At 37.9% G+C, this 12878-nt stretch overlaps 1 protein-coding gene and 3 non-coding genes across 4 annotated transcripts; all 4 read left to right on the top strand.

The window, feature by feature from the left end:
- The first annotated feature begins 2159 nt into the window (after nucleotides 1-2159).
- On the top strand, nucleotides 2160-11761 carry rps3 (ribosomal protein S3). The gene is made up of 7 exons (XM_041808925.1): nucleotides 2160-2272; nucleotides 4571-4701; nucleotides 4879-4972; nucleotides 6788-6882; nucleotides 9712-9899; nucleotides 10812-11015; nucleotides 11687-11761. Exons 1-6 carry the CDS (start codon nucleotides 2243-2245, stop codon nucleotides 11009-11011), a joined length of 738 nt encoding a protein of 245 aa, XP_041664859.1. The 5' UTR covers nucleotides 2160-2242; the 3' UTR covers nucleotides 11012-11015; nucleotides 11687-11761.
- Nucleotides 6442-6589, top strand: LOC121527470. The gene has a single exon (XR_005993410.1). It is a non-coding gene; the product is annotated as a small nucleolar RNA SNORD15 (small nucleolar RNA).
- LOC121527481 lies at nucleotides 7440-7589 on the top strand. Its single transcript, XR_005993412.1, has one exon. It is a non-coding gene; the product is annotated as a small nucleolar RNA SNORD15 (small nucleolar RNA).
- Nucleotides 11378-11526, top strand: LOC121527464. The gene has a single exon (XR_005993409.1). It is a non-coding gene; the product is annotated as a small nucleolar RNA SNORD15 (small nucleolar RNA).
- Nucleotides 11762-12878: the final 1117 nt, after the last annotated feature.

Here is a 12878-nt window from a genome sequence, read left to right as displayed (position 1 = left end):
CAGCCACAATCAATAAAAAGCAACTACACGACCAGAAATTTTCTCCTTACTTGTTTAATGACATTTCAGTGTCCTCCACGGAGCATTACTGTAAAAGACCATGTATGAAAGTAAGCATGTCAAGGAAGAAATACATCTCCTAATTTTCTATATAATAAATTTATTTTGTCTTTTTTTGTTTGTTTTTAATACTGTATTGCTTAATAATATGCTGCTCTAACACCACAATATGCAAGTCTGTCTCTCTGTTTATCGAGATTCACCAAATGAAGAAAAATTTTTGGCCACACCTGTTAATTTTTAAATTCAGGTGTTTGTTTTTTATCAGACCCATTGCCACAGGTGTATTAAATCAAGGACCTAGCCATGCAGTCTCCATTTCCAAATGGTTGTGATACTAAATGGGCCGTTCTGAAGACCTCGGTGACTTCAATCATGGTCCTGTGATGGTTACCACCTTTGCAAGAAGACGGTTTGTGAAATCCACAGTCAAGTGTAAGTGATATTATCAGAAAGTGGAAGCATTTATGAACAACAGCCAAGAAGCAGAAGTCCATGTAAAATCACAGTTCGGGGTCAAAGACTGCTAGGGTGCATGGTGTGTTAAAGTCACCATCACTCTAGTGATTCCATAGCAGAAGAGTTCTGAACTTCCACTGGCATTAATGTAAGCACAAAAACTCATTACCAAGTCTAATGCCAAGCGTCATTAGACGCTAGATAAGGAGCAGTGAGCTAGGCTCCTTATCTCCAGTGAAAGCCAGTCTTAATACTTCAGCATATCAAGCCATTTTGGACGATGCTATGCTTTAAACAGTTTGGGGAAGGCCCTTCTCCATTCCTACATGACTGTGTCATAGTGTTCAAAGCAAGGACTATAAAGACATAGTTGATGAGTTTGGCGTGGAAGAACTTGCCTGGCCCGCACAGAGCCCTGATCTCAGCCAAATCCAGCACCTTTGGGATGAATGGAATGGAGATTTCAAGCCATCTCATCCAACATCAGTGCCTGACGTCATAAATGCTCAACAGAAGGAATGGGCACAAATTCCCACAAAATACACTCCAAAGCATTATGGAAAGCCTTCCAAGAACAGGGGAGGCTATTAAAGCTGGCATTGAACAGAAAAATGTCTCGCACACTGCAGGGCTCCAAAAATACAATTATTTATTGCACCAATGTAGTGACGTTTCTAGCACTGTTGCTCTTCATCAGAGTCAAAATGTGGACCGACTCCATATCAAAGTCCATGTATTTTAATGTCACTGCAGTCCCTATTGGTATAATAGTCAGGTGGCAGGATACTTGGTTTACATGGCTCTAAACTTGATGAAGATACAATTTTTGACACTAGGGGGCAGCAAACACTTGTTCAACACACCCGATAATCAAAAAAATAATCATTTCAACCCCTAATTTTGTCAGTTTATTCCTCAAATACATTTGATTTGAAGCCTAAGCATGTCTAAAATTGTACTTGCTAGAATTAAAATTATTCATTTATCATTATTCAGCAAATTGAGTCTTTAAATTTCTACTTACTTTCTATTAATTTTGCAGCAGCCACAAAAATGATCGACACTGGTTTTTTGGTTGTTTGTTTGATTAATATCTTGATTTTGAACATTTTGATGACAACATACAGTTTAAAAAAACGCAAACAAGTAAGTGAACAGAAGGTAAAAAAAGACAGTAACTTTTATGATATATGCAAATCATAAGCATGTATTTAATGTAATGCATTTTGCATATACAGTATACATTGTAGTTAACATAATAAACATAAATATTCATGGATAATATAAACATGCATATAATAATGTTTTAATGAACATAAAATATGCAATATACTCTCTTGATAGTTACACCATCTATCTGCACCTGTTTTTAATTCTGATTTCCAAGTGTCGAGTTCTTTTTTTAATTTAGCCTAGTTACTTATTTTTGTCAAACCAAACTTTTATTGTACTGAATTCACTTTAGTGAACGATCGAAATAATAAATGTGTTCATTGTTTTACCAAAATGTTCCTTTTGTTTCTTTTTTTCTCAGAAAGACTCATTTTTCAGGGGTTGGAACGTTATAATAAGTACGTTTGCTGCGTTGTGTAACGATAAATCAAACAGTTAACTTCAAGTCCCAGCGGCCACCTGGACGATACGTCACCGGAAGTTTTCATGTTGGTATAAATTCATTTCCGCGTCCGTTACGGGTCCTTTCCTGTCTACGGCCTATTGGAAGATGGCGGTGCAAATCTCCAAGAAGAGAAAGGTTAGCGCTGTTTTATCTTAGTTTTATTACATAGGCAGCGGGTTTATGACAAAATAGATTCATATGTGTTTAGAGAAGACTGTTAGGCACACGTAGCGGTGTTAGTGGAGTTAGTCCAGCTCGGATTCGGTGAGGATTACTCCAGATGCTGCCGGCGCTGCGTCCTCCTCATTTGGCGAGCTAACATGGCTCTGAGCCGGGCATGAGATATAACCCGGGACACGCAGAAATGGGCTTCCTTCTCGCTTAAAACTTAGGTTCAGTTTGCGTTAAGGGCTGTCATGTGTGTTTCTTAAATGTTGATAAATTTGTTCTTATACTCTGTAAAGATGTCGCTTAGTTTGTGTTAGCTTCATAGCTAAATTAAGGGGACGGGCAGACAGCTAGCTACCGTTACCTCAGATTAACCTGCAGGACTTAAAGAATGGTTTAAAACATGTTATATACTGTCAATAATTCATTGAAACCATTTAAAAGCTGCGTTTGTCATGTTCATGTTATTGACTGCAAATGTCTGCTATAAGAATCATAATAGGATATTTTAGGAGCTCATTATACCTATAATAATTGACATGAGGCTCCTGCTTTAATGATGTGAGTATCTGAATGAATTTAACTGTTGAGCTACTGGCTGGCTAGTACATTATGTTTCAGGAAGGTGTTTGCATTGTTGTCATTGCACCAGTGCAATTAATATCTCCATTTTTTTCCCATATTAGATAAACTACGAATTTTCTTCCTTCCTTTAATGATGGTGATATTTCTTGACTAAGCAGTGACATTTGAAGAGCAACAGTATAAAGGTTGAAATCTGGGAAACATATGAAAGTTTGCTAAGATCTGAAGTATTGAGTGGATGTTGTTTCATAAGTCTGAGAGGGTTTTTTTTTAACAGTTCCTTAAAAACTCCCAGCAAGGCTTATTAAAAATGTCTCAAAGTCTTCATCCTGTAAGCTGTTTTAGAATTAAATTGGCTGAGATTAATTTGAATACCCTAGCACATCTTTTATTTTAATGTCCTTCTGACAGTTACCTGTTTTACTGTTATTCTACATAGTGGTGTGTTTTGTGGTAAGTGGAGATGCACTGATGGTGAGAATTAGGGCAGGTACTTGGAATGGGCATTAACCAGAAGTTTCCTGGGGTATTAAAAATAGTCATGGTATTGCTTTAATTATGTCTCAAAGACGGTACTGTGTAATGAGTTCATGTTTATAGTAAATGCCTTAAGAATGTGTCTGTTTCTGCCAGCAGCACCACTGCCTGCATGAAAAGATGAATTAAACATGATAAATAAAATTCAGCCAGTAATTTCAGGCCAATTTTTCTAGCGACAAACATGCACATATTTCCCTGCACATGTATACTTGCACGGCATTGTGCTGAATAGCACCAAGTCTTCTCTAAAGTCAGACTGTAAAATGTGTACCGCTGGCTGTAATTTGGCCCCTGGCAATGTGAGTTTGAAATGTACAAAACCCAATCCTAGCAGATACTGATGTTTAAAATAACTGTTTAGCAGATACCAATGCTTATGTTTGTCATTTTATTACCCATGGGACCATGCAGTCAGTTCAGTGTTTGTCTAACTGGTCCCGCTTTCCTCCGCAGTCAATAAACCTGTTGTTTGATTCAGAAGCTAGATATCAGCATTAGATTGATTGGGCATAACAGATAAACATTGTGTGGCATCTTTGCATGCCATATGACTTGGCCAATGGGTGATTTGGCCAGTGGAAATGTTAATTTGTTGAATCTGGGTGCACAGATGGCCTAGCGGTCTTAGGCGCGACCCATGTACACAGGCAGCCCGGGTTCGAATCCGGCCTGTGGCCCTTTGCCGTATGTCTCTTCCCCCTCTCATCTCATTTCCAATTCTATCCACTGTCCTCCTCTGTTGAATAAAGGCACTTAAAAGCACAAAAATAAATCTTTAAATTGTTGAATCTGTGCAACCCTAGTGGTAAGAGCTAAGTGGAGGTAGAACGTGAGGTAACAGTGGCTTGCAGTCAGTAAGCATCAGAAGGTTTTGGACTATCTTGATGTCTTCTCCAATTCTTTGAAACATATGTCAGCAGAGGGCAACTTCTTTCTGACAGAAGGTTCTAGAGTGGTACTCATGTAGGCTCATCTGGTCACCCATCTATCTAAAAGTCAAAGTGGAAGGACCTTGCAGCTATACTTGGACAAACTCATGGCAGATAAATCTCTTGTGTGCTGTGGTCATGTTCAGATCATTGATACTGAGATTTGTCTGGTCATTTTTAGTTAATCCGAGTCTTTGCTTTTTCTCCGTAGTTCGTCTCAGACGGTATCTTCAAGGCCGAGCTGAACGAGTTCCTGACTCGCGAGCTTGCCGAGGATGGCTACTCCGGTGTGGAGGTGCGTGTGACTCCAACCAGGACTGAGATCATCATCCTGGCCACAAGGTGAGAGACTCCACTTAATATGCACAATATTGGATTTTTACTGACATGATACTGACACACCTTTCTTATTTGTTTAAAAAAAAAAAAAAACACTCATTGCCCACATGCAAAGAGAGCCAATGTCACATTTTTGTCCTTTATCATCACGTTAACCTGTTTGTCTTCATTTGTCCCCAGGACCCAGAATGTTCTTGGAGAGAAGGGCCGGCGCATCAGAGAGCTGACTGCTGTGGTCCAGAAGAGGTTCGGCTTCCCCGAGGGCAGTGTTGAGGTAAGAGAAAAAACAGGAAGAATCAAGAAGTTAAAATTTACTATTAGTTAAAGTATTTTGGTTGTTGTCGTCATTAAGCCCAGTTCAGACCAAAGATTGGAGAAGCCACAAGACCATTTTTGAACAGCACAGGGGACGGTTCCAGCTCGAATCAGACATGCTGATGTTTTCTGTGGTTTGTTTCATCAAATGGCAGATGGCTGGATTAAGGATGTAAGCAAATCAAAGCTAAATGGAACTGCTATTTTGAAAGGCTGTTGTCAATTGTGGAAATGACTACATGTATCCACTTTTTGAACCCATTTTCAGATGGACACTTGATGACACCCGTTCCCTTTATTAGCTATGCGTGGGAGCATGACATGCAGTATAATGGTTAATACATGAGAAATTCAAGTCTGCAGTATTTACATTTTTCTGTGAAAAAATGCTTTTGAGCAGATGTTGTGGTTGTAATAAGAATAAACTAGCAAAACAGTTTTGTGTTTATGTGCTATGAGATCGTGGTGCAAAATTAATCTAATCTCAGTCATGACGTCAGGCTGTGCAGTTACATCATTATACTAAAGGTTATTATTTTTACATTAAGTAGTACTTAAAAGGTTTACAACAATGCCTGTAGAAAGGCCTTGCACATTCACAACTACTTTCATTTAAAAACAATGGAAACATGTTTTGGGAATGTTATTTTAAAATCAGAACTGTTCAAACTTGAGGTATTGTGTTTTTAATAAACATTTGTGTGTTTTGAGTTGATAGATACTCTGTAAAACTATCTAATCAGTTCTTGCTTATGCCATTTCTGACATTTCCTGAAAATTTCATCAAAATCCATCCAGAACTTTTTGAGTTATGTTGCTAACAAACTAACTAACAAACCCACCAGATCACATAACCTCCTCGGCGGAGGTAACAAATTGTCCACTGTAATTGCAGTTGCACATCAATGCAAAATTGTGCAGCACTACTGTGAGATTGCATTGTCTAGCTATGATTACAGTCACAAACGTGCATGCAGTTTGTTGCAGTTTTGAGGTTTGATTTGTCTTATCTAAAATCTTTGGTCTGAACTGGGCTTCATATGCATTGGTAATGTGTGTTGGAGCAGAAAATGACTGTTGAAACAAATACTTGTAGCTGCTCACTTGTCTTTTCTCCCATTCATTTGGAACTGATACAGAGTTACAACGTCAAACTTTTGCTCAATAGTGTTCATGTGTTAATTATATAAACTTGATGAGCGAATAGGTGTATCATTTAACAGGGATTTGCATGCTTGTTCAGATTATCCTCACAAAAGCTGCACAGATGTTCTTTATTTTGAAAAATAACTCCAAAGCTGGGTTTAACCATTGGGTAATAGGATTTTAATTTTTTCCCCAAGATAACTGTAATGCATTTTCTTAGAATTATGATGAACCATATTTATATTGAGATTAAACGACCTGGATTCTTTTTGGCTGTCCTCCCTTCAGTGATGATACGATGACGAGACAGAATTGGACTAGCTGGTTCTGAGGGTTACTGGTTCAGGATCACGTTCTGTGGTTCTGCTCCAGTTCCTCAGATCAGGGAGTCCTTTTCACATGAAGACAAAGAGGCATTTGTCTGAGAAGGGTCGAAGAATCAAAGGTTATGGTTTTCTGGCCAGAGATGGGATTGTTGCTCCTGTTCTATCAAGAAAAGGAAAACCTAGCAAAAAGCTGCTGCTTTGAATCCATTTTATTCAGTTTGCCTAACTGATGGGAATACGAGTTTAGCTAGCATGTTCATAAATCTGTCAAAGTTTGACTGAGCTGTCTCTCTCTCTGTTAGCTGTATGCTGAGAAGGTTGCCACTCGTGGTCTGTGTGCCATTGCTCAGGCAGAGTCTCTGCGCTACAAGCTGCTGGGAGGTCTGGCTGTGCGTAGGTATGTACCTGTTAACTGCACAACTAATTCAACATGCTTTAACCCTCTCTGACTCTGGAATAGCAGCTGTTAATCTTAATTCTTAAGCATGAGAAACTTGAGTTGTAGGATGTCAGTTTCTCCAAGATTTAAAATCATACCCAAAGCAGAGGAATTTTGCTATTCAACCAATATTTTAGTTTCTCTCTATTTTGATTCATTGAGCCTCGAATCGCCTTTCTTTTCATTGTAGTCCAGTCAAACTGAACTTGGTTACAAATGCGATCTGAAGTCGCTGAAGCACATGGAATGAGTGAGCGTCATAGCATTTCCTTAAATGTTGTATATCTGATTTATTTGTGGTTTGATAATATAAATTATAAATGTTCCTATTGATGATAAATATTTCTTAGTATCACATTTCAGTTAAGATCCATGTGAGCTGTGTCTCCTAGCACCTGAAATCACAGTTGAACGGTCATTCTCATTCATTCTGCAGCATACATGCAGGTGCAAAATAAGCTGTATCATTAGAGACCTAATTATGGCTCAACGAAGTTTTTGTCAAGCATTTGTCCCTTCAGTGATGATACGATGACGAGTCGGAACTGGACTCACTCTGGTTCTGTTGGTTTGTGGTTCAGAGTCACGTTCTGTGGTTCTGCTCCCAGTCTTCAGATCAGGACGTCCTTTTTGGTTGAAGACATCGAGGCATTTGTCTGAGAAGGGTCTATACGACACATAATGAAGCAATTATTTAATAGGACTGAAGGAATGAATGTTGATAATTAGGGGTGCGAGGTATTATTGGCAAGATATCGTATTAGCAAATAAGTACATTTCTGCTGCTATTTGTAACCAATGTAACCATTATTTGTTATAAAATTCTACCTTTATCGGTCATACGAACAAATACTTTTTTTAGGCTGGACCAACAGAGCTGTGTCATTTGAGTCTCTTTCCTTATTCATCATCATTCCTTGCACTTTAAAGTGTGCTGAAATGTGTTAGATTTTTTTCATCTTCAATCTTTAAATTGTGTGTTTGAAGGACTGAAGTTTTAATTCTAAGCAACATTTAGCTATCGGTATGGGCTCAAATTAATTTGTAAATATCAGAAAAAAATCCTATATCATGCACCTCTACTCATACATGAGGGTCTTGGTTATAAGTTGTAAACAAACTTGCATCATGGTGTAAGAAAAATTGTTCTAAATCCAAGAGGATGTTCAGTTGTTGCTTTTGCAGTTTGTAATTCCATTTCTATCAATAACAGGCTCAAGTTGCAACAATCACAGCGGATTTTCTGACAAACACAACACTCTTTGGATCATCACTCTCCTCCTTCCTCCACTCTTCTCTCACCTGAAATGGATATTTTAAAATCATATGAAAACAAGATTCGGAGCCATTTTAAGGGCCAATATGCATCTCAAAAGTAGGTTTTTGGGCCAAAGACTAGGGATGTTTCGATACCATTTTTTTCCTTCCCGATATGATTCTGATACCAAGGTGTTGGGTCTTGGCCAATTCTGAGTACTGATCCAATACCAGTGTGAATTTTCTGGACAGACTTTGCAGAGTAGAAAATTATTTTAGATCAACAGTATATTTAAATAAACAAATATGATCTCGTATTTCCGACACTGGTATTGGAATTGGAACAGTCCTACCAAAGACATAATTTTCTATGGTGTAGAGCAAAGCCAGACAATTGGCAGCACAGTGCAACATACTGCCGCCCTCCTCATTTGGTGCACCCCACTAGTGTAAATGTTGCTGTTAGCATCTGCTCTGTGCATCAATAAATGTGTATGAAACAGGAAACGTTGCAAGTATAATATACTAAAACCACCAAGGGTTCAGTTCAATACAGTCATTAGTCGTTTAACTGGCTTTCGTTGTGTATTTAGCTGGTGAAATGAAGTTCAATTTGCATTTGAATTTAAAAATAGAGTTGACTAAATTGTGATTAATGCTATGTTTTTCATTATAATAAATGATAAATCTACTCATTACATTAAGTTTACTGCAGTGTGTAGAAACGTGGACGTGTTGGTTCCTCTTGAGAGGGCAGGGCTTTGTCTTTTACCAGTGTGGTTGCAGAGATAGTTGTGATCGATTGGGTGGGAAAACAAATAATGAAGCACATTTGAGCCTTTGAGTAAAGCCTAAGCAACCCAAAGGAAAAGCTGTTGTGTAGGCGTGAACTCAGAGCTGCAAACAACAAACCCAGAGAGAATTTATTTTCGTGATATATATATGGTACATGGACTTTTTCATTGTTGATATTCTGAAAGTTGCATTCAGTCACTTTTTTTTTTGGTTTAAAATAGGGCTGAACGATTAAGAAAATAATGTAATTGCAATTATTCTTTTCAAGATTGCGATTTAATGTGTGATTTTAAGTTCCTCATCCAATGCTTTTCCTCCAACGCAAGCAATAAATCATTCTATATTTCAACAAGAAAAATAATGAATAGATTAAGCTGGGACAGCACAATTTCGAAAAAATGTCCAATTTGCAATTAATTTAACTTGTATTGAAAATTCTATATTAAATTTTGCATTAAAGGGAATGAGCATTTTTATGTTAGTCTTATTTTGAATAAGAAAATACTTACAAAAAATAAGGCAAGTCGGATTTTTGCATTTTGTTGTCGATTAATTGCCCAGCCCTAGGTTAAATTTTGTTTTAAAAATACCTGATAGATGTACTGGCTAAATAGTTATTTATGAAAAAAGTTCAAAAGAAAAATGAAGATGCAATGCTTTGGCCTTATGCCAGACTTCTAAGAGCATTGTATTTTTGTGCAGGTAAGCATTAAACCCTTTTCATCCCTCTTTCAGGGCTTGCTATGGTGTTCTGAGGTTCATCATGGAGAGCGGCGCCAAGGGTTGTGAGGTTGTTGTGTCCGGCAAGCTGAGGGGTCAGAGGGCCAAGTCCATGAAGTTTGTGGATGGGCTGATGATCCACAGCGGAGACCCCGTCAACTACTACGTCGACACAGCTGTCCGCCACGTCCTGTTGAGGCAGGGTGAGTAAGCTGGACTGAGGATGCAACTACAACCTTAAAGTCACTTTTAGGCTACGTTCACACTGCAGTTAAAAGTGACCTGAATCTGATTTTATTATTATTTATTTATTTGATTGATTTTTGCTCATATGTGACTCATATCAGGTTCTGTTCTAACAGTGAACAGCACAAGTCACAATGAATCTGACCTTCTTTTTTTTTTAATTTTGTACCGTAGTGTACTGAACATGCATCGTGAGTGGCAGCCTCAATATTACTTTTTCTGAATCCTAACTCAAAGTCATGATGTTAAAGTTTTTATAGAATTTTTGATACTGGATTTCGATTAGGCATAGTAAAACTGAAATAAACTAAACTACAGCTGGCAGTTTTTTGTTGTAGGTTTTAGTGTTTACCCTGATTGTCTCTGCAGGTCTATGGTGCCGCTCATTGATGATCTTCTGTAGGTGAAGGTTTGGTAGTTTTTAGATTTAAGGCACTATGTTGACGTGTAGGTTTTGGGTATTCACCAGTTTCATCATGATATACAGATTCTTTAGACAAAGATCCGATACTTTGCAGAATCAGTCTGTCATGATTGGATTTCAACTCTATCTAGAAGCGTGCAATCTATTAGGCAATATGTGCCCAACACAGAAGGGAAAAAGCAGTTTTACAGTTTCATTGCTGACAGGTTTCTGCTTTTTGACAAGAAACAACAGGGCAAAGAAAACAAAGGGGATCTTACTGCTGTAGTCAATGGCCGAAATATTTCCAGGCTGCTTTTTTTCTCCTTTGGAACAGCCTTTGATTGGTTTGTGGTTAAAATTTCACTCTAAAACCCTCGTAATGCTAAATTATAAACTGTGATCAGTCCAACAGTTTTGGTTTTATAGGGAATATATTCATGCTCATTGATGTGATTGTCCTCAGGTGTGCTGGGCATCAAGGTGAAGATCATGCTGCCCTGGGACCCTAGCGGTAAGATCGGCCCCAAGAAGCCCCTGCCCGACCACGTCAGCATTGTGGAGCCCAAGGAGGAACAGCTGCCCACCACACCCATTTCTGAGCAGAAGGGGGCCAAGCCAGAGGTGCCCGTCATGCCCCAGGGAACACCTGTACCCACCGCATAAGAGGGTAAGAGACAGGAGGTCCCATCGTTAACCAACTTTAAGTGCTGGGAGGTTCTCCACAAATTATGTGTAATCCTCCCTTTCTATCAAATTCCACGTACTCCATCTGCAAAGCGATTTGCACTCCAGAGCAAATCCCTCCCTTTTTAGTCAGTCTTTGCAATTCCACAGTTCATCTCTCGTTTGTCTCAGGTGCATGCCAGAAGCACCACTCCGCTCTGCTCCACTCAAGATGCACATTGGGCATGCAGTACTGCAGACATGGAGTATGTGGAATTTGTGGGTTAAATTATCAAATTACTTTTAAAATCCATGAAATAATAGAGAAAAGGCAGTTAAAGACAGTTAAATACCCTCTTTACATCCCTTCAATGATGATACGATGACGAGTCGGAGCAGGACTTACTATGTTTTGTTGGGTTCTGGTTCAGAGCCACGTTCTGTGGTTCTGCTCCAGGTCCTCAGAGCAGGAAGTCCTTTTCAGTTGAAGACATCGAGGCATTTGTCTGAGAAGGGCTCAAGCAGAAAACGGATTACCCTTTCGTTCAATCGTTGATGATTTAAACAATTTCTTTTTCCTTAATCATGTTGTAAACACAAGGTTTAGATGTTTTGAAGAGTTTGAAGCAGTGCTAATAAAGTTTGCTGAAAGTAATTTGAACTTTTTTCTTACAGGTTTTTCAAACATCCACCAGATGGAAGCAAGACCCTGATTTTTGTGTACAAAAAGAATAAAATCTGGAAAATACACTTTGAAATGTTGTCATTTTTCATAGGAATTAGATGTTCTTGTCTTTGCAGGAATGTACATCCAAAATATTAAAGACATGCAGAAGCTTGAGGATAAAAACAGATTAAAACACACCGGCACAAACAGCACAAATGAGTAAGCTAAAAATATAAGACCCAAAAGTTCTATTAAACAAATAGTGAATAAATTAATTCAGTACCACTTTTAACCCTTCGGGGTTGTTTTAATATTCACACTCAAGCTGCTTAGTGCAAAAAGTGGTTTTCATATGTTAGCAAAAATAATATACATTAATATTTAATCCTGTTTAAGTTTGGCTAATTTCTTTACCTACACCTGATCTAATTATTATCAAATATTCAATAATTTAAAAAAAAAAATTAATTCACTGAATGCCTTTTTTTTTTTTTTTTGTCATGATGCCACTATGTTTTTGCTATGAAAAAATAAACAGAAAAATGAATTATTTTCAATATACTAAAAGCAAAGTACTTTTTTTTTTTTTTTAATAACTTCCTGGGATGTCACTGATTAGCATCAACATTGATTTTAATGCATCATTATTTCTGGCTTGTTTTTTCTCCATATGCAAAATATGGTCAAAATGATGCCAACCCATGGAGAGTTGTAAAATTGATCACTTCCGAGGCAAAAGCCCAGATTGACACCCGATCTAATAGAATGCATGTGTTAAGCTTAATGGTAGTGAGAACAAAAATTGCAGTTTGAATGGAGCTTTTTTTTTTCTTTTTTTTTTTTTTTTTTTTGCTTAACAGCTTGAATGTAACTTTTGCTTGTGAAAGTGTATTTTAGGTTGACTGTAGGAGCTAAGGTGGAAATAAGACCAAATGAAAATGCACAGTATTGCCAAAATCCGTGCTGTTTAGATGAACACAGACAAAACAATAAGGTAACGAAGAATGTAAGAAGTCCATTAACTCCCCTAAGGGTTAAGTAAGTTGTATACAACGATGTAGTGTTATGTTGGTCAGATCACCATCATTTTATCAAATCATTTAAATTCTGTCTCTTTCATGCTTTAATTATATGCCCAAGCATCGATTTACCACAGAAATAATCCAATGTTCACGTGTTTTAGCTGGCATTTTAAAATAC

The sequence above is a fragment of the Cheilinus undulatus genome, linkage group 2, assembly GCF_018320785.1.
Source record: "Cheilinus undulatus linkage group 2, ASM1832078v1, whole genome shotgun sequence".
Classification (NCBI taxonomy): Eukaryota; Metazoa; Chordata; class Actinopteri; order Labriformes; family Labridae; genus Cheilinus; species Cheilinus undulatus.
Note: the sequence above shows the minus strand (reverse complement) of the source record. Positions and strands in the feature narration are given on the sequence as shown.